The sequence below is a fragment of the Cuculus canorus genome, chromosome 10 (assembly GCF_017976375.1).
Source record: "Cuculus canorus isolate bCucCan1 chromosome 10, bCucCan1.pri, whole genome shotgun sequence".
In the NCBI taxonomy this organism is placed as follows: domain Eukaryota; kingdom Metazoa; phylum Chordata; class Aves; order Cuculiformes; family Cuculidae; genus Cuculus; species Cuculus canorus.
Genome location: NC_071410.1, coordinates 9,734,477 through 9,755,085, shown reverse-complemented (window position 1 = coordinate 9,755,085; position 20,609 = coordinate 9,734,477). Strand labels below are relative to the sequence as shown.

Here is a 20,609-nt window from a genome sequence, read left to right as displayed (position 1 = left end):
CTAACACTGCAAGAACCTCGGGTCATGGTATCATGCTCTGGCAGGGCAGGCGGGTGGCCGGCACCTTCAGGCAGCTGTGGGCATTTTGCCCCAGTGATACAGGCATGGAGCACGGCTAAAGGAGCTGGGAGCTGATTTTTAGGCAAGTGCCTTTACAGAGGAAAGAGATTCAAAGAAACCAGGAGCTCTCTCATCCTCTACCCTCTTCCTGCCAGAAGCCATCCCATCGTATTTAAATTCAGCTTTGGCAGCTGCTCTTTTTACAGGTGGTGCTAATTTCAGCAAAGTGTCAAGAAATCCCCAGAGATGGTGCTATTTACACGGCACGAAGGCGGCACGGAGCTAGGTTTTATCTGGAGTTATTGGCATTTCAGCCCCTATAGTTGCTTCCTTCCTCTTAGATGAAGTCCTGTGGGAAGAGGAAGGCAAGTGTGAGAGACCAGGAGCTAAGGGTTTGTTGCACCTACAGCCTTTCTAGGAGCAGAAGATGGGGCAGGCTGAAGGCAGCCAGGTCCTTGCAGAAGTGGGGTCACACGAGCACCATCACGCTGGTTCTTGACTTTAGCCCAAGCCAGAGCTGGGTCCTTGCCAGGGTAACCAGAGCCACGCAATACAGGGAAGGTATCATCTTTGTAATGCTGGGGGAGGAGGCGAGGGACAGGTTTGCATGAGGGAGATACCTTTCTCAACTGCAATCACCTGCAAAAAGCTACCCAAAATCCAAAGTGCAGAGGAGACTGCAGGGTCTGCAGCAGCCAACTGAGAACGGGGTTGACAAGCACCGAGAGGTAAATGCATGGGGAGGAGCAGACCACAAGGAGATGAGCAGCAAACGGAAGAAGCAAACAAATCCAGCTCAGTCCATCCATCAGTTTCTTAGCAGTGCCACAGACCCCCATCCAGCAGGGATTTGTAATTTGCTGTGTCTGGGGCTTGTCAAATGAAACTCGAACAGGCGCTCTGCAGAGCCAGCTGCACAGCTAGTGGGCAGATGGGGCTGGAGGCTCCCGTGAGCGCTGGAGAGCTTACACAGTCAGGGGTGAGTAGGAAGGGGCAGAATAACGAACACCTCACACTGAGACTGTTCCTCCTTTCCACCGGCAGTCATTCATGCTGGGAAGTGTGCAGCTGGATAATAATAACCAGGCATACCAAGGCACTGATAGCTCTCAGCACTCTCATGACAGTTGCCAAAGAAATTATTCCCCACAGCAAAACCATCTTTACTGTATTAATGATCCCTGATTCACTGCCCAGTGCCACTACACAGTTCCCGTATCCTCAGTTGTGGCAGCAATGGTGTGAGGGTCTTCAATAAACACAACCAGCTGCTTTCTGAAATGGAAATTACAGACAGCTAAATGTCTCCCGTGGCTGCTCTGGTAGGGGAGAGAAGCAATGGAGACCTGTGGCAGGTCCCTGCCACACAGCCTGGGCTCCCTCCCTGTAAAGGAGAGCCCCGAGGCTCTATTTAATAGCAATCAACTGCAGCGGGCTTTATGGATTTCCTGACAGCGTCACAACGCAGCCCCAGAGCCACTCTCCCCATCACCCAGCAGAGAAGCTCCTACCTTGTGCTGGAGCACTTGAAACACGGGCTGGCCTTGGGCTGCCTACCTGTGGCACCTCCCTGGATGTAAGAGCGGAGCTTTACTGCTGCACAGGCACGGCAATTACTGCACTGCCACGTCTTGAGCTCTGTGGGTGCCTAGTCCTTGTGCGCACTTCATTTCCCTCATAATAAAGCACATTTCCAGCCTGATGGAGCAGAGGGAAGGTTTGAAAACATGACTAGGGCACAACTTCACCACTCCAAGCTAGAGTTAGAGCAAGGTATTCCCATGTCTTTAGGAGAATTGGTTAATATCTTTTTGGTCCTGTACCTTGATTTCCAACCAGCTGTGCCTAGAGTGACTCCACTAAACATCCTGCTTCCCAGCATCTTTCACGAGTCCCAAGTTGTCCCTGAGCGTGCTTACACACCAAGATGAGTAGCAGCTGAACACCCCCTGCTCATGCTGTACAAGGCTGGCAGATGTCTCCTGCCCATGCCAGTAAGTCCTTGGGACCGCAAAGTGCAGCAAGTCAGCTCTTGTGGGCTCTCCACCAACAGCCACCCCTGAAGGCACCAGCCCCATCCTTGGACTGGGTCAAAATGTGGCTCTGAAAGTGCTGCAGTGGCTCAGCATCTCTCTGCTCACATCCGGCGCTGCCCTGGGCAGCACAGACTGACCCATAGGGACCTTTCCCTACATCCAAGGCCAAAGGATGCCCTTTCCTCTGTTGTTCGTACCCCGTTTGGGGGATGAAGAGGGGGGCTCTGTGGGTCCACACTGTCTCTTTAGCCTGCTCAGACCTGCTCCAATCTGCCCTATCCAGAGCAAAGCCCGTTCCCCCTGTCCCCAGCCAGTGCCTTGCAGGGATATAGCGGACTGTGCTGCCCCAGAACACACCTTCCAGCTCGGGAACCTCCCCAGGCTCGCGGAGAGAGGCGAATGCTAGTGTCCCTGGGAGCCCTCGGGGGACGGGAAGCGGTCCCCAGCTGGCCCCAGCCCTCGCTGCCTGCGCTGCACGGCCCGTTTAAGGGAGGCGGTTCCGCTCGGAGATTTGTGAATGGCCGGCCCCGCCTCCGGCCCGCTCGGCCAATCATCGCGCCAGCCGCAGGGGCGCCGCTGCCGCACGGGCCGCTCTTAAAGGGGCGATGGCCCCACCCCCCCCTCGGCCCCACCCACCGCCGCTCGCGCGCTGGGAGAAGGAGACGCGGCCGTTTCCGAAGCCCCGAAGTGACCCTCGAACCGGGCACGGAGCGAGGAGGCAGTTCGAGGCCCAGGCGCACCGGTATAGTGTGTTCCTCAGGAGTTAGCCACCAGCAAGGCAAGCTCTAGGTGATGGGTGTCATCCAGGGACGATGTGCTGCTTCCCTCACCCTGGCTTTATGGCTTGGCCTGGAGAAGGGATGGTCGGGTCCCAGCGACTGGGCATCCCCAGGGAGCAGAGCGCACAGCCGGGTTGAGTTTCACGCCAAAGACATGCCATGAGCTCTGCGAGGTGAGAGCAGGCGGCTGGGAGGGTTTCATCACCACGCTCTTGTTCTGAACCAGAGCACTAACGCCTGAGTATTTCCGCAGCAGCAGAGCCTCAAAGCTTGAAAAACCTCCCTGCAAAATCACCCTGTGAGGTTCAGCTCTGCAATATCTACCACCGCGCTGAGGTGAGGCAGCTGCGCGGTGTGCTGAGGGTGCCGAAAAGAACAGTGCAGCGACAGGACTGCAACACAGCCACGAAGCAGAGGGCAGAGCTTACCCCTGGCTTCAGCAAGGAAACCAGCTCCAGGACCAGCTTGAGTACCCCTTTGCACTGCAGTGCAGTGCCCTCTTTCTTGCTTTGCCACAGCTCCTCCTGCAGTCTGCTGGAGCCCAGGCTGCGAAACGACCTGATCTAAAAATACTCCTCAAAAGGTGGAGACAGCCTGGCAGGACATCACCACGTTTCCTGGACATGTGCAGGTGGGAAGCTGGTTGTGAGGCTGGAGAAGTGATGCCGGCCAGGCATGATGCTCTCCATGCCAGTGCTTTGGGCACAGACGCTGATGTCCCTGAGCGGTGCCAGCCCTGAGAGCTATCTAGGCCACAAACCGCAGGAAGCCTTTGCCCGAGTCTCAAAAGTTGGAATCATTTTAGGCGCAATGCCAGCAAGGCTCCTGCAAGGTGCTCTGTACCTATAGGCTGGTGGGCGCTGCCCTGGAGCAAACCTTCGCTTCCTGTAGCAGCGCACAAAGTTGGCTCGAAACGCTTGCACTGCTGCAGCCACGCATGGTCCAACCCCCAGAGCAGGCAGAGCAAAGCAAGGGAAAGCAGCACACAGCAGAGAGCACCTTTCAAAGGGCTCGCACTCAGATTCACAAGGGGGATGGTTCCCAAACCTGCACTCATCCACTGTCCTCCTTTCCCTGCAATTCCTTTAGCTCCTGCCAATGCCAAGGATAATGGATCTCTCAGCGTAGCTTGATACTGATCCTACAAATCCTAAAGACTATAAACCTTCCTGAGCAGTTATCGTGGCTGCTCTATTTATAACACTGCTAGTATTGTCTCTGCCACCAGAATCCTGATTTTCATCCAGCCCGACGCCATTAAGATGCAGCAACGTTCCCTCTGCTCCAGCGCTCCAGATAGAAAGCAGCTGGCCTGCCAGGCTCTGCCTTTAAGCTTGGTTTGTTCCTTTAAAAAATGGTGAGGAGAGCCCATTTGTTTTGCAGAAATGCACCCAGGAGATTTGTCCTCAGCTTCCCAAGATGCTGGGGTGGCTGTGATGGGAAGCGGAATGTGGATGGGTGGAAGTCAGGGTGGCACATGCCATGCTGTGGGCAGAAAGGCTCCACACTTTGACAACCCCTGGTTGGTTCGTGCTATGGAGACTGGCTCCAATGCTTCACTTTGCTGGTAGCAGGAATGTCGTCAGTCACCCAACAAGTCAAAGCAAGAAAGGAAGGACGTGGGTACTGCTGTGAGGACCCTGCACCGAGGCTGCACCAACTAATTTTGGAAACCTGATGAGAAAAGCAGACAGAAACCCAGCAGGACAGCATGACAGTTCATGGAACTCCTGGCCAAGGCACTGATAGAACTGGCCCCTTTTCAGCTGAGATGCCTGCGAATAGTCTCAGTTCTTGCTTTCAGAGCTAGACATGAAACCTATCAGGGTGAATCTTGGTGTGCGACTCTCCCCAGCAGTTGTGCTCCCGTGGGGATGAGCAGACGTGCACTAGATGGAGGCAAACAAAGCTGCAGCATGAATTTGGAGGGAGGATGGATGGACTCCGGGCTCATCTGGATGACTCTGGAGTGTGGCTGTCTGTGGGACTCTCCCCAAAGCCTCCCACTCGCTGTTCCCTTTCTGCCACTGCATGAGGAGCACTGCACATACTCACACCATAACAAAAGAACTTCAACAGTGATGATGACTTAGATGAATGGATGGACCAACATCCCTATGTACAGCAGGACTTTCCACTACTACACAGCCAGAAAAGTCTTGGGCTCTGCCAATGAACTACCCTTCGCTGCTTCTTTTAGACAGAAAGACCCCAAATAGAGGAACAATGCATGAGCCTTTGGTTTGACGGCCTGGTGGCTGTACTGACTTCTTAATCCTTTGTTGAAACTGTATATCGAGCTGGGAGACCTGAGGTCTAAGCATCTCCTTGTTCATCTTTGCAGCAGGAATAGCAGGAGCCTCTAGAAAAGCTGAGGCCCTTCAACCCCAAAATGTCCACTGAAGTGACAGCTCTTACTGACACAGCCTGTGCTGACCCCCGCTTTGAGCAGCAGCATCCTTAGGACACAGGCAGCAGGCTGCCCAGCTGGGTGTCAGTGCTGTGCAGGGATGATGTATGGTTCAGTCTGAGCATGTTACTGCAGACAGACACTCTCTTGGCTTCAGCACTTTGGCTTTTGAGTCTGTGTCTGCAGTGTTGTAACACAGAACTGCTGGCGAACATCTGAATGCAGAGCCCTGAAGTGATCTCCAAGCACAAAGCAGCTCAAGTGACCCCAGGGCACCAGCCAGAGCTTCTGGGCTGTGGGTTGCTGCTTATCTCCTCTGCTTTTCCTAAAACTAACCATGCTTTCAAAGCTGCATGGGGATGCAGTGGGGTGGGAGGTCCCTCCAGGAGCTGGTTGCTCCTTTGCTCCCATTGCTTTACCCTCTTCCCAGGATTTCGGGACTGCAGGACTGATGCTTTCAGGCTTGAGCTGAGATAAAGCAGTGGTCAGCCCAGCCTGTAGCGATGGCTTCAGCTGCCTGCCCAGCCAGCCCACAGAGAGGATACGGGGTGGTGGGGACAGCAGGGCACAAGCAACCAAGCAACTTCGTGGGGGATTGAATTTGTTATTGGACATTCATCCACATCAGGGGCCTGCTTAATTTCCCTGATGCTCTTTGCAATAGCAAACAGCTACTTGGTGCTTCCTCTCACGCATCTTGCAGGGAAAATTAAGAGCAGTGAGGCTGTAGCCAGGGCAAGGGGGAGCGGGGAGCTTGCAGCAGGCATTTCTGCAGCTGCAAGCATCTGCTGCACACCATCCTGACCTGCTACAGGAGCCCAGAGCTGCTCCCACCAGGCAAAGGTGCAGAGCACAGGAACGCCCTTCTCTTTGGCCAAAGGCAAATTGGGAAAGAGGAAAAAGCACTCAAGAGAAGGAGAGGCAAAGCAGACAGCTGGTCACCACACTGGCGGCACAGCCTGCTTTTCTCTGCCAGTTCCCCAGGGAGTTTCATGAACCTTTCTGGCACTTGAACTGTGGATTACAGGGCAGATGGATGCATCTTCTTCAGTGGCAGGTGCAGCAAGGAGGCCTCCTAGCACTCTGCCAGAGTGCTTCTGCAGAGCTGAACTGTGTCCTCCCTGGGATGCAGTGAGGGAAGGGGACATTTTTGGCGTCAATCCAGCAGGGCTAAAGCACAGCCTGCACCTGGCCCGCTGTGGGCAAGCTCAGTGGCATCCCATGCACACAGCCTGCGAAAGCGGCAGCACCCCTTGCCAGCAAGGTCTCCTATTCACTGGCAGCTTTGAAGCACACAGCGAATGCCTGTCTTCTGAAGCATTCTTGCTCATTCCCTCCACCATGTTACGGCCTGCTCAGTGTCTGCTGTGGAGCAAGGACCGAGCTGCGGCATTGGGCAGTGGAGCAACGCAACCCTTGGCAGTCAGAAGGGATTCACGGCCAGGCCACCGCGGGAGGGGCGGCACCGCACTGGTGCGATGACAGGGATGAAGTCAGAGTGGCTGCAGAGCTGTGCTGGGAGGCAGGAGAGGGGAAGAGCAGCGCATCCTCCCCGGCGCAGAGTTTCTGATTATCAGTGGCACTCCTCTTCCATTTATCTTTACAGCTGGCTGTTCTCTGCTCCCTGCACGGAGAATGTGAAGTGTTTACCGAGAGACACAGCCTTGCTGCCAGCCTGGGAGCACAGACGAGCAGCACCGGCCACGGGAGCATCCTTGTGGGTCTTCCTGCTACAGATGCACCACAAACCCTGAGAAGCACTGCTAAGGCAACCACGGGGTTTGGGAAAAGGTGGAAATGGAGGATTTGGTGTATAAAACCTCACAAACCTCAGCACTCAGGCAGCATTGTGCCTCTGAGCGCCTCAACAGGGCATTTCAGCTGGCCGAGTCCCTTGGCTCTTGCCCTGTTGAATGTCCACTTTCACATAGACGGATGGTTTCAGCCCACTAAGCCTCGCCATCAGGAAGCACATGCTGCTGTATTTACTGATCTCACTTCCTTTGTAGCAGCCATTTGCACACTGCGGGGCTACTTGGAGTGCACACACATCCTTGCCAGCAGACAGAAAATTTCCTGTTCCTGGAAGCATTTGTGCGGAGAGGCAATTTATTTTTCATGTGTCTTCCTGGCTGAAGCAGGTTCTGTTGGCTTTTGCTCTGCTGTCACTGCTGGAGAGAGCTGCAGGCAGGGGAGAGGACAAAGCCAGGACAACAGAAAACTTATTTATATTAACGGATTTGAGAAGCGAGTTGCACTTACTTCAGGCAAGACAAACCAGTTCATCATCTTGCCTTTTATCAGTGGCAGAGCGTCCACTAGAGCTTTTGTTCCTGGGCTGATAGCACCAAGTCGGTAGCTGTTCTGCCCTGCAGCTGGTGCCCTCCCTGCCCTAGCATTAAACATCATCTATTACAAAAGCTTCTGCGGTTCTTCAAAGTGCCATTTGCCATCTCAAGTTGTTTTCCTGAAACCCGCTTTGGAAACGCCCATGACAAAAAGCATGCATTAAAGGCTAGGAAGCAAGAAGTCACTGTAGAGGTGGGCAGGAGCTGGGTGTGTAGGTGTTATCCAGCCCCGATGCCATCCTGCATGCCAGGGCTGTTGAGAACTGACACAGAAGGTGATGCTGAGGTGTCCTCAGTGCCTTCATGCAGGAGTGAGGGATGCGAAGTAGGGCCTGCACGGCAGTTCATTGACACAGCTTGCCCCCAGGCATGGCTCATCCCATGTCATGGTCTGGATTGTTGACATGGGGGACTGCTGGAAATGCTCCTGCTCTGCTGGGGTAAGGCCTGTGCTCAGCGATGAAGATAACATCTTGGGGAACAGGCTCGCTGTTTCACCAGGGGCCTCTGTATCCCAGCACACGGGCTGCCTCAGAGGAGCAGGACGTGAGCCTGCAGCTCTCCAGCACCACCTGGTCCCTGTTTCCAGGAAAGCTGCTGGATCTCCACAGAAAGCCAAGCTTCAGGCACATGGCTAAGCCCAGCTGAACACAACCACCCTAAATGCTTTTTCTTCTCCAGGCCTTTGCTCTGCCTGCAGCCAGGCTGCGATTTGGCCAGCTTCTGGGATGTAAAAGGCTGCAGATGAGAGAGCTCTGCCAGAGCGCAGCCCTCCCAGAGCCCTGTCCTGCCCTCCCGGGTCCCCTTTTTGGGGCAGTGACCTCCTGCTCTGGGCCAGCAGCTGTAGTCCCTGCAGACAGGTGACCCCGAAAGCACCAGCGCCCAGTGCTGAGGACTGGCTCCTGACCTGTACCGACACAGACGGGGAAAGGAGGAGGCTGGAAATAAAAAAAGCTTCAGAAAAGAATGACAGGAATTATTTCAGGGCTAGAACAACCTGCCTCACACTGAGAGAGTGAAGAAGCCAATCTGTTTAGTTTATCTAAGCGAAAGTTAAGAGGAAACTTGGATGCATCTATAAATATCTACATGTTGGGAACATTTCTGATTGCCACGGTCCTTTATCCTAGCAAACAAAGGCAGCAAAATTTCCTGGGGCTGGGAGCTAAAGTGAGAGAAATCCAGGCTAACAGCAAAGTCTGGATTTTTAATGGGAAAGATAAATAACCATCAGGACAGCCAGGTTAGGGACACAGTGGATTGCCCATTGCATGAAGTCTTAAAATCAAAACTAGGTGGCTGCTGTTAAAGAAGATACTGCAACTCAGCCAGATATTTGGGGCTGGATGCAAGAGCCACTGCACTCCATAGCCTGGGACAGCTAGGAAACAAAATATGACTGTTCCCAGCTGATCAGGCTCCCACTTCTTGTGGGTTTTACCCTGTGACTCCTGTATCTGCAGTCATGGTTCCCTCACACTGGTGAACAGAGACCGGCAACTGAGGTCTGGTCAGAAAACCACCCTTCCAGAACAGGTAAAGATTTGGTGAATGTTGGAAAACTTAGAGAGTAGTGAGAGGAAAAGGAGAAATTAAACAGTAAGGAAAAAAAATGGGGTGTTACCCATTTTATTGCAGTCCAGAACTAGAAGAGAAACATTTAAAAAGGAGTGAAAAGAAGCAGTGCAATTTTTGTATTTAAAATAATTCAGAAGAATTATTTTGACTTCGCAAACAAAACATTTTGACTTCGCAAACAAAACATTATTTCAAACTATGCCAAGGAAAACAACATTTTCATATTATTGTAAATCTGTGGTGAGCTCCATCCATCCCTCTCAAAAGTGCATTTTGCCCTTTGCTGTCCCTAAAATTCTCCTCAAATGTTTAGCCCAAGCGATGCACTTATACCAGGAGGAAGCTGAGATTTACGATGCACATCCAAATAAATGGTGTTTCCAAGTAAATAAGACAGCAGAGGAAAGCTCCCGGTAAGCTGAGGAATGGACCTGCCATTTAAGAGCTCAGGGGAAAAAAAATAAAGAAATCTGCAGTGTGGGAGTGTGCCAGCGCTGGGGGCGAGAGGGACAGGGCTGGGAGGATTTCCAGCTCCATGCAGCCTCTTTAGTTCTGTACCATATCTACCTGCCCTCCGAGTCCTGAGGGCTGACACTGGGTCATAGTAAATGCTAACGGAAGGGGATGATTTCAGTGCCATCCAGCCCCTGGCAGAGGTGACTGCTAGATTTCCTAGCCTGAGCATCACCTGAATAGCCATGAGGAAACACTGCCAGCCCCAGGGGAGGAAAATGCCTCCCCGGCACCGTCCCTGCGGTGCCACAGGCACATGGCCCCAGTGCTGTGTGTCCCCTCAGTGCCAGCCGCTAGCTGGGCTGGCAGGGTTGGACGTGGCGTGGGGTGCACGGAGGCTCACCTGGGGCAGGGCGCTGCGAGAGCCGAGCACCAGGCTGCAGACGCTGGCTGGTGCCTCTGTCCTCCGTGCCGTCACCCTCACCAGCCGCGGCGGTGTCCCCAGCGCACTGTCCCCAGCCCCTGTGGGAAGCCTCTGCTCACTGTCCCGGGACGGATCCTGAAATGAGACAGGGGATACATGCGAGTAGGGTAGGCCAGCTGCCTCCAGGCCCCCACACTGCTTCTGGAAGAGCCAAAATGAGCTTTTTCCCATGCAGGGGACTCATATGGCCTTCAGGGAGCATTCCACTGTCTGTGTCCCCCACCCCATGGGCACTGCAGGCAATGGTGGGGGCTTGCAGGCAGGGGACTCTGTGGCTGTCCTACCACCAAGCAGAGGCAGCTCCTTGTTGCGTTTCACATTTCAGTGAAACGCCTCATAAATATTTTTCTGAGAAAGGAGGAAGGATTTGATGGCATCAGCAGGCTTGGGCCGACTTTGGTGCAGGGAAGCCCTGAGACCGTCTGTTTTGCTTGGCCACACTGCAGGGCCAGGCCCACAGTTGCTTCCCCACTTGTTTCCACATTGATTTTTAAATGTCCTTATTGACTGTCACACCACCTCGGGGCTCCACAGACCAGCCAGGCTGCAGAGCCAGTGGCTGTTGCCAGCAGAGCTTGCTGGTGAGTGGATGAAGGCTACAGAAGACCCCAAAAGCCAAAGCAGAATCTCATTGCCTATGATATAACATCACTAAAAATTAATTCATAAACATAGATTAGATCTGCAGGTTTGCCTTTAACTAAAGGGACTGCCACTATGAAAGGAACATAAAAAAGTGGGACCAATATTGTTCCTGAGTCAGAGGTACACAGCTACCTCCTGCACTGATTGTGGGCAGTTTTATCCTCCGCTGTTCTTGATCATCAAACTCCTTTAAAGTGTTCCACCTTAGGAGATAGAGATATCTGTGCACAGATATATAATAGGAAGCCAATTCAGTCCCTGAGGCAGAAACAGGGGTTTATTTGATAGGATTATTTCCCTGAAAGGAGGAATTCCCCAATTTTTGCGGTTGTGCACAAATATTCTTGTATCCCGAGTTCAGGGAGATCCCATAGCATCTCTTGGCAGGGCATGAGAAAGTGAGAGGGGGGATAGGAAGAGGACCTGCAAAGGCACAGGGCAATTTTATTTACTGTGGTGCCTTTGAGATTAGTGAGGCCCTACTGCTCAATTCCTACCTCCTCACCTGGTGCACGATCTTTTAAAAGGCTGTTGAAAATTAAAGAGAATGCAAATAAGAGGGACAGAAGTTATCTGAGAGCTGGAAAAAAAAAAACCTGAAAAGGGAAACTTAAAAAGACTCATCCTACTTCACTTATCAAAAGCAGCCCATGAGGTGGCTACATCAGAGAGCTGAAAACACCTTTGTGGGAGACAGCGTCAGACGGCAGCAATTAATCCAGCTGCAACAGCAGAGCAGGAACCAGAGCTGGAGCAGAAGGCATTTGTACTAGGAGTAATTCAATTAACACTTGTGAACCAGAGAGAAGTTGCCTCATTAATGACACAAGCTATGACAGAGGAGGTGTGGAAACACTCTGGGCATGAACTGGCCGGGCTGCGGTGACCAGTAGCCTTCCTTGTCCCTCACCTCCTCCCCCGTGCAGCACTGTGCAAGGTCTGTCCCTGCAGCATTGTGCTGGAGTGGCTCTTACCTTGGGGAGGTTTTGGGGCTCTCCGGTTGTGGCTGTGGAGCTTTGCTCACTGGTTCCATGGTGCCGCCTGGCTGTGCTGTGACACGTGTCCGCGCTGGGAGGCTGCAGGGGTGCAGAGCGTAGCGTGAAATCATAGAATTCATGGATATCTGAAAGACAGCATAAGAAACATCCACAGGATCAGGGAGGCAGCCTGATGTCAGCATCCTGCATAAGGTGCAGCACGTGCCCACTCACTCTCCTCCCAAAGCATCGTAAGTCTGAGCCTTCTCGGAGAGGCTGGCACCTGGGCGATGGCTGGGACACGGCCCTGCTGGCTTCCAAACCTTGCTGTACTGCCCACCATGCCCCCACTTTCTGCAGGACAAGAGATGCAATGGGGTGCCTGGCTCAGTGCACAGTGCCCCGTGGCTGTGGAAGGCATAGGAATTTCCATGGAGCAATGACCACATGCTTCATGGGGACTGAGAGCAAACCATGCTCAGCAATGTCAATCATAAACCCACCCCATCCCACTATCCTTCAGGATGTGCCAGCCCCAATGCCTGGCTTGGAGGATACTGTAAAGGCAAAAGAGAGGAAAGCAAGGCTGGACCACAGGAGAAGAGAGGCCATTAAAAGTGAGAAGGTGATTATCTAAACAGTTGAAGCTGTATCCAAGTGAGAAAACCAGAAAGGATGGTAAATGCTGCCAGGTTAAAGGTAAAGCTCGAAAAGGTCAGCCAAAACAGTTTGGTAAACGCCTTGCAAAAGACATAAAAAACTAATAAATCTCTTCAAGCACCTGGGAAACAGGAAGCCGGGCAGAGTCGGCAGGGCCAAAAAGTCACAGCAGTATAAATAAACACTCAGAGCAGGGAAAGCCAAGTCAGGAACCCAAGTTAATTTTCTGTACTTGTGTCTGCTGCGGAGGAGGCTGGAGAGCCCCTCTTCTGCAGCAATCTCAAGGACAAGTAGTGGGTCTCAGCTCGAAGGGGTTGTGGCTGTTCCCCCCCCACTCTCTGGGAGCATAGGGATGAAATGGCTGTGACAGCCTTTCAGTGTGTGATTTCTCACCTGAAACTATGTCACACCAAGGCACCACAGGGTATTTAATGTCCACTTTATAAAGATTTACAAAGGAAATCTGGTGTGCGCTGGGCAGTGTAGGCAGGGACATGCTGAGCACTGACTGAGGCAATTTTCCAGGGTGGCTTTCACAAAGCAGGATTGCACCCCAGACACTGGTCCCCATCTTCTCCCTGTGCTTAATCACATACCCATGCACCACAGCAGCACATCCACCTTGCAGATGGGACAGGGAGCGGCATCAACCTCCATCATCCATCTCCCAGGGGCAGCCTGGTGACCTCCCAGCAACACGGAAAAAGCTGCTACAAGTCTTGGCTGCCGGCAGAGTGGCTTTGTGCCCACAGGGAGCCCAGCCAGGCCGTTTAGCCACCCAAGTCCAGGGAGCACTGTGCCACTGCCCAGCGTCGAGGCTGCTTTTGGAGCTGCTGCTTCGTGCTACACCATTGCCAGGCTCTGTCATATGTCCCAGGAGAAATGGGGAAGCTGGCAATGACAGGAGGAGTGGGAGTCCCTAGATCCACCCACCACTCCTGAGGAGTCCCCTCTGCAGCCCCCAGGTGCCAAGTGTGCTGCTGGCAGCCCCCAAGGCCCTCCCAAACCAGACATGAGGTCACAGCAAGCAGTCATTGCACAACCACACAAACAGGACTTTGTTTTTGTGCAAAAACATCTCTCCCTCTGGTTATGAAAATAGTCATTGTGTAATGGGATAGCAGGGGCTCCTGGCTGCGTGGATTACGTTTGGAACGCACAAAACTTTGCAAAAATGAAAACAGGATTTGAACAGCCCCGTCGCGGGCGTGCACCGCTGCTGGCACTCCCATTTGTCACCCATCTGCTGCAGGAACACAGCCTCGGGCAGCCAAGCTGGCGAGTTGCCTGAGGAGCAGGAGGCTTGTCCTTCGAAGCAGTCACTCTCCACCTCCGAAACCCTCAGCCCATTCTAGATGCTTACTGGGAGAGGGAATTGGAACCAGGAGTTAGAGGAATTTCAGGACTGGGAGACAGGGTTCAGGCAGCAAAGGACACACAGCTGTGACAGGAGTACATTTTAGGACACACATGCATGTGGCATTAAAGATAATTTAAATATACGCTAGTTTTCTTCATTTCTTATGTGCATCACAAGTTGCACACAGGTCTGCCTTACCTGTGCACTTTGAAAGTAGTGCTACTGGAAAGCGTCAGTAAGAGGACACCAGGGTAGCAAAAGATGATGCTGCATGTTCTGTCTTTCATCCCAATTTCTCTTTGATGACAGTGCAAATCTGCTCTGGGTCTAATTAGGAGGAGTAACTCAAGATTTACAGAGATTAGAATTTGTCTATCAGTTTCCTCAACAGGTCAAATAAATGTCATTAACTATTTCTATAGCACCAGCATCGAGGGCTAATGCACTGTCCTTGTGCCAGTCAGCACATGCACTTCCAGAAAATGACGTTTCTTCTCCAGTACGTGCACTGTCATCAGCTGTGTCACTGCAGTTACCCCAAGCACAAACTCCAGCCTCGCACCAGCCTCCCAGCTGCATCCTTGCTACCGCAGGAAGCATTCGGATCTATGACCACCACAGGAGAGCTTTTAAGAAAGCTATGAGTTTTCATCGTTGGCTACAGGCTAATTTGCAAGAAAAGGAGTTCTCAGGGCTGGGAATCCTTCAGATTCCTCCAGTTTTCCACCCTGGGAAGCCATGACTGCCATCCCCAGCAGCGCTGCTGGCAAGCTGCGCTCCCTTGCTGGAGTTTAGCGTGCAGCGAAGCACCACGGGTCAGCAACAGCCTGCCTCGCCTCGCGCCGCCGCAGCAGCAGGGCTCCCTGGGAGGAACCTTTTCAGGGGTAAAAGGAGCTACAAGAGAGGGCTGGGATTGACAGGACCTCATTGGGGTCTGCACCAGGCACCGCTTGGGCACAGGACGGGAGCTGAGCCCCACAGGGCTTTTGGGAGGACCACTGCCCTCTGGGCCGCCTGCAGCCAGGGTGGCTGAGTGCACACAAACCCTGACTGTCTGCTCAGCTCTGCCCGCTGCAGAGGGCACAACGGCCCCTTTCAGCCCTGGCTCCGGGAAGGAAAGGTCAGAGAGCTGCTTCTGCGTGCAAGCCTTGTGCTCCTTGGTGGCACAAGACAAGGCCAAGCAACTCCCTGAGGGGCTCTGAGGAGCAGAGAGAAAGCAGGGCCACGATCACCCCAGCCCAGCCACCCGAGTCCAAGCTTCTCGAGCGTCCTTTTGCTGGGCTGTTTCCCTGCAAGTCACGCGCTTGGCTCCATGGCCTCTAATGCAGGGAGAGGGGCCAGGAGGAGGGAGCCAGCACAGCCTGTTTTCCCTCTGCACAGCCAAGGAATTTCTTTTGTGCAGAGCAGGAGTTGGTGCATTCCAGTGCAGAGCAGCTCCCGCATCACTGGGCTGAGCAGCAGCATCCTCATGGACAAGAGCTGTCCTGGCAGAGCCAGTGTGCACCCAGGGACGGAGTTGAGCCTGGCACAGTGGTCTCAAGGATTTAAGGAGCTGTGCTGCGCTCAAAGGAGTCTGGAAGAAAATGGTGTATGTGCAGAGCAATGCTGGACACATTCACAGTGACAGATTCATCCAGCCCTAGACACCACACAGACTTTATCTGAACATCCCAGCAGATCCTTCCCTGGAGCTGAGCAAACTGGGGCTTATCCTTTAAAAAAAAACCAAAAAAACCCAAAAAACCAAAAAAAAACAAATGAAAAAAAGGCATAAGGAAAGCTGTATCTGTGGCATTTTCCGTGTGGACCAATTTGAAAACCTACATGATGTTCAGCACTTCTGGTAGCTCTACTATGGCATAATGCATTTTGGTGTTCAAACTCAAGCCAGCTGATGCACGCCGCAAGAGAGCATGACCTGTAGAAGCATGTGATCTGAGGACAGGGAGATAACATGCTCATGCGTTCATGTTCCACAGGGGCTGAAAAGAAGCAGGCCTGTGTTGCTGAAAGGCTGCAAGAGGAGGGACCTCTGCGGGCTGAGACCACGCTAGAGCCAGAAGCACCTGGTATATGGTACGGCGCAGCAAGAAGGGAGCCTCTGTGCCAGGGTGCACACCCACAGCTCTCCTACAAATCCTCCTCCCTTGGATAAACGCTGAACCAGCTCCATGACTCTGTGCAAACTTCAGACAGAGACTTAGCAGCTCACTGGGAAAAAAAAGTCAGGGGTGAAAAGCAAATAAAACAGAAATGCTTCACCACCTTCACAGACCTGACACGGTGCTCCAGTGGGTCTGGAGCCTCAGCGTATGCCAGCTGTGTGCGTGTACAGCAAGTGTGCAGCTGGACACAGCATTACACGCATCCATGCAAGGATGGAGGAATTTAGAAACCCACGCTCTAGAGGAGGCAGAAGTAATTAATGCAAATTCCTTGTTAGGTAAACACATCTAGAGAAAGCTCGTTCTGGCACAGGGAACTAATATCCTGTTAAACCAGTTGGAAAGGTCACCAGCAATCAAGGGACACTCCCTTGAGCCAAAGTTGACAGGATACGAAGACAGAGGGCTTAGAGCAGGGAGCTGGGAAGTCTGTGTAGCATTCACATGCCGGTGTGCAAACTGCAGCCAACTCTCGCGTGCGTGTGCTCTCTCCAGCTACACTTTCTCCACAACACTTATGCATGAATATGAACAGCCCAGGGCATTGAGAAAGCTGCTCTGCTGCCTTCACACATCTCCATGGAGGGCTGGGGGACCACACAAAAGCAGGCAGTGATATCAGGCTTGTATCAGGTTTGCCAAAGTGATCACAACCGCGCCAGGGACCACCACCTCCAGTGCAGGGCTAACTGTGGGCTGGGGACCATTTCTGAAAGCAGGTTGTATAAATTAAAAGGTAATAAAGGAGATGCACGCTGGTCCCTTTGGCATGGTGGCCCACTGCCCAGGGAGCCCTCCCCTGCTGAGATGTCCCAGTGCAAGCCCTGCACAAGGACACGCTGGGGCTGAAAGCATCCAAGTGATGCTCCAACAGCAAGAACAAGGAAAAGAGACAATAAAATAGCTCAGGACACACTGCTCATCCCATGACCGTATTTCATTTTCAATGCATAACCTGAAGCACAGAAAAACTGCTGGCAGCTCAGGGCCCTGTGGGCACAGAAATGGGTCTCTGGCTGCAGAGGTGTGAAGAAAAGGTGAGAACTGCCAAGAGAGGAGAGCGATGGTAAGGATGAATGCTAGGGCCAAACCTTGGATCAAGACACAGTGAGAATATGGCATAGATCACACATGGAGCGCTGCACCTCAGGGGGCCTGGGTCCTCCTCTGGGGTGCAGAGCTTCTAGGGTGCTTTCCCTTCCTTCCCAGCAGGGAAACTCTGCTTCTTCCCCAGAACAGAAACCACCAGGGCTGTATGCACTGCACGGAGGCCCAGAGGGAGTGGGACATAAGAAGAGGAGCTGATAAGGAGCTCCTGCCCCTCTCAGCACACTGCAAATGGTTCTCTGGGATTACCTCCAAAATCAGTGCCCTAAGTGAACCCACATAGCCAGGATCTGGTTTGTTCTGGCAGAGAATGGAGCCAAGCAACTATGGAGTCCAAAACCATTCAATTCTGCTTTTCTAAAAAAAAAAACCAAAAAAAAAACCAACTTTGCAAAGAAGTGCAGTTTGACCTTGTTCAGTGAAGTAGCCATGTGTCTTGCACAGAGAAGCTGTGTAGTCTGGTGGGGCTTCAGTTGTATTTGTCCAAATCCACACAGAGAACTTTATGCTGCACTCAAAATCACTCAAAATCAAATGACAAATGAAAGGCTAGGATACCCTAAAAGAAGCTGAGTATGCACAGATTCTTTCTCAAAGACAGAAAAATTTAGTTTCCTCTCAGGTTGGCAGCAGGAATGGAAAGCAGCAGATAGTGACAAGGATGAGGGGCACAGGGAGGAGTGAGACACTGTGGTGGGGTGTTCTTTGTTTGGCAACAGAGCTGGAAACTCCGTGGTGGTTGCAGACACACCACACCTGCACTGCGCAGAGTGTGCTCATGGCATTGCAGCATCCTTTAGCGGGTGCTGGATAGATCTGGCATGGCCTGATGAAGAAGGCTTTACCCCTTGTCCACAATTACCCGACCGAGGAACCCCGTTTATGTCGCAAACATGCAGTGACTGCAGCCCCAACTGCCAGTATCTCCTGCCCAAGCCCTGGGAAGGAAAGACAGCCCAGCTCCCTGGCATTGCAGGCATTCATATCTTTGCACAGGATGCACCCAGCCTGGTCAGTGCCAGGCACCTGAGCAGGATCAGGCCCCCAGGAGAGCCTACTGACTGTAAAGCCCCAGAGACCACAAGGCAGGGGCTTACCCAGCAAAGCCTGGAAGAGTTCACTTTGGAAGACGTGCGAGACTTTTCCAATGGAGGCTTTTAGCTCCTGCTCCTCCGGAGACCGCAGGGTGCTTTGGTATCTGGTCAGAATTTCCACTGCTCGTTCAGTGTCTGCAAAGATGACACAGGAATAACACGGCGTTAATACTGAAGGATGGACTGACATCATCAGGGAAGGCTCGAGTGCAGCCTTTGAACAGTGCAAAGGGCTTGCCTAGGTAATGACTCAAGCTACATTCTAGCTCTGGATTTTTAAGAGTCAGTCACAAAAGCAGCCTCCTTACATATACTTGGAAGAGCTAACCCTGCCACGAGGTGCAAAGGCGCCATGGCTGAAAGCCGGGCAGGGGTTGAAGTTGAGGTGGATCTGGCTGCTGGCTCTCCTTGACCCTGAAAATTAGGGTTGACTCACCTCCGAATCTCATGGTGCTGGGCAACCTGAGCACCTCTGCCACCTCCCAGGCAGTGGAGCTGCTCACGAGTTGGGCGCATCGCAGTTGCCTAGGGCTATGAATACTGCCACAGGAGCCGAAGTCTCCTATGTGGAGCAGATGGCTGCAGCAAAGCTGTGTATATCCCCACTCATTCAATGCAAGATATTGCAAACAGCTTGGCTACACAAGGGCGCAACTTAGGTTCCTATAGGGTGAAGTGTAAGAACTGCTGCATGCAGCAAGCAGCTATGGGTCAGCAGGAGACACAGTGGGAAAAGAAGGTGACGGTTTGGGAGTCAGGGAAGGCAGGATGCTAGCCAGGAAGGGAGCCGAAGGCTGCCATGAAGCAATGTTTTGGTTAAAGACTGGGTTCACCATAGCTGTGAGACAACCTTAGACCTAAAACAGTGGAGTTGTGATCTCTCTGTGCGAGGACACCTCCATGCTTCTCCAGGCAGATGCCTGCAGCTGCCAGCCCAGCTCCAACCCCAGATGTGACCCATTCCCTCAGGCGGGTGAGGAGCTCCCATGGCCCCCGAGCCCATCCCAGCCCTAACAGTGAATATTTCTCTTTGTCACCCAGACAGCATGCAGACAAAGAGAGTTTGTGTGAGGAGGCAGGGGGAGCCATCCCGCCACTGTTTGGGACTCATCATTTAACCCAGGAATTCATGCAGAAAGGATGACCCTGCTCATCCCAAAGCTCTCAGCAGGAAATTCAGGTCATCAAACAAGGGGGCCTGTGTCTGCTAGGGTGTGAGCCACCTGCTGCCCCAGCTCACCCAGCTGCCTCCCCTCCCGGCTCCTCCTGAGCCAAAAGGGGAAGGGGGTCCTGCCTGCTTCACCCACCCACACTGACTCACAGAGAAATGAGGCTGGGAAAGCATGAACAGGTCCTGCTCAGAGCTGGGGTCCACACTGAGGAAGAGCAAGGACTTCTCCAAGTTCCAGATTTATTGGGCTTTACAGGCATCCCAGCCCTGGGTTATCACCAAGAGGCTCCTTTTCTGCAAGATCAGACAGCGGCTTCAGATACTGCCCAGCATCCTTCGAGTGGGGTTGAGTCATCTTCGCTTGGTCATTCCTGACCTTAACAGCAGAAGCTAAAGCAGCAGGTGGAAAAACAGGGCCGCCACACCGGAACACAGACTGCAAACCTGGTGTGAACATCCCACCCCAGTTCAGGCTGCACAGAGAGAGTGTGGCATGCACCCTGCCCTCCTGGTCCCTGCGCTCCTGGCCACCAGCACCGGGTGATGGCCAGCTGGAGCAGGAGAGTGCTGGCCCTGGACCACCAAAAGCAGTGAGGTGCTGTGCTCCCAGCACAGGGAAAACACCGGAGCATCCTCCCACCAAGCACATGGTGTCCACAGCCCATCACACCACGCCTTATGGTGCAAGTCCTACTTAGAGGAGACCCTCGTGGGGCTGACACCCCACCCCTGCCCTCCTCCCCACTGCACCCGAGGGTGCTGCAAGCACAGCATCCTTAGCCACCCGCTCCGAGCCACGGTGGCTCCAGGACGTGCCCCACAGCCCGGGGAGGGCCCGGAGCAGCCGGTCCTCAGCTCGCAACCCCGGGAGCACCAGGCAGGGAATAAAGGGAGAGAAGGAGGGTGGGAGCTGCCCGGGGGAGCGAGGGGCACCGGCCGCCACCCGGTACCGGCAGGGCAGCCACTTGTTGAGCGCTGCAAGCAGGGCAGGGCAGGGCTCTCCTTACCTTTCCGGCGGATCATCGCTCCGCCGTGCCCGGTGGCCGCTCCGCTCGGAGCCGATGAGCCGCCCCCCCCCCACCCGCTCCCCGGCACCGCCTCCGGGAGCGTCCCCGCCGGGCTCCGAGGCGGCTCAGCCTGCGCACCCCGCCCCGGGAACCCCGGCACGGCCTCCCTCCCTCCCCGCTGCGGAGAGACGCTCCCCGGCGCTGTCGGTAGATGGCACGGCCGCGCCGAGCATCCCCGCCCCGGTACCGGCTGCGCTGCGCCCGCCCCGGGGATG

General features: G+C 53.6%; 1 protein-coding gene across 5 annotated transcripts in view; it reads right to left on the bottom strand.

The window, feature by feature from the left end:
- DLG3 (discs large MAGUK scaffold protein 3) overlaps nucleotides 1-20,485 on the bottom strand; it is a 77,039-nt gene extending 56,554 nt beyond the window's left edge. For all 5 annotated transcript variants that reach the window (XM_054075672.1, XM_054075673.1, XM_054075674.1 and 2 more), the window contains exons 1-4: nucleotides 20,335-20,485; nucleotides 18,160-18,291; nucleotides 11,768-11,916; nucleotides 10,068-10,223 (exon numbers count right to left, since the gene is read on the bottom strand). In XM_054075672.1, the coding sequence (XP_053931647.1) occupies nucleotides 10,068-10,223; nucleotides 11,768-11,916; nucleotides 18,160-18,291; nucleotides 20,335-20,350 (453 nt within the window). In that variant the 5' untranslated portion in view covers nucleotides 20,351-20,485. The remainder of the gene's footprint in view (nucleotides 1-10,067; nucleotides 10,224-11,767; nucleotides 11,917-18,159; nucleotides 18,292-20,334) is intronic.
- Between the last annotated feature and the right edge of the window lie 124 nt (nucleotides 20,486-20,609).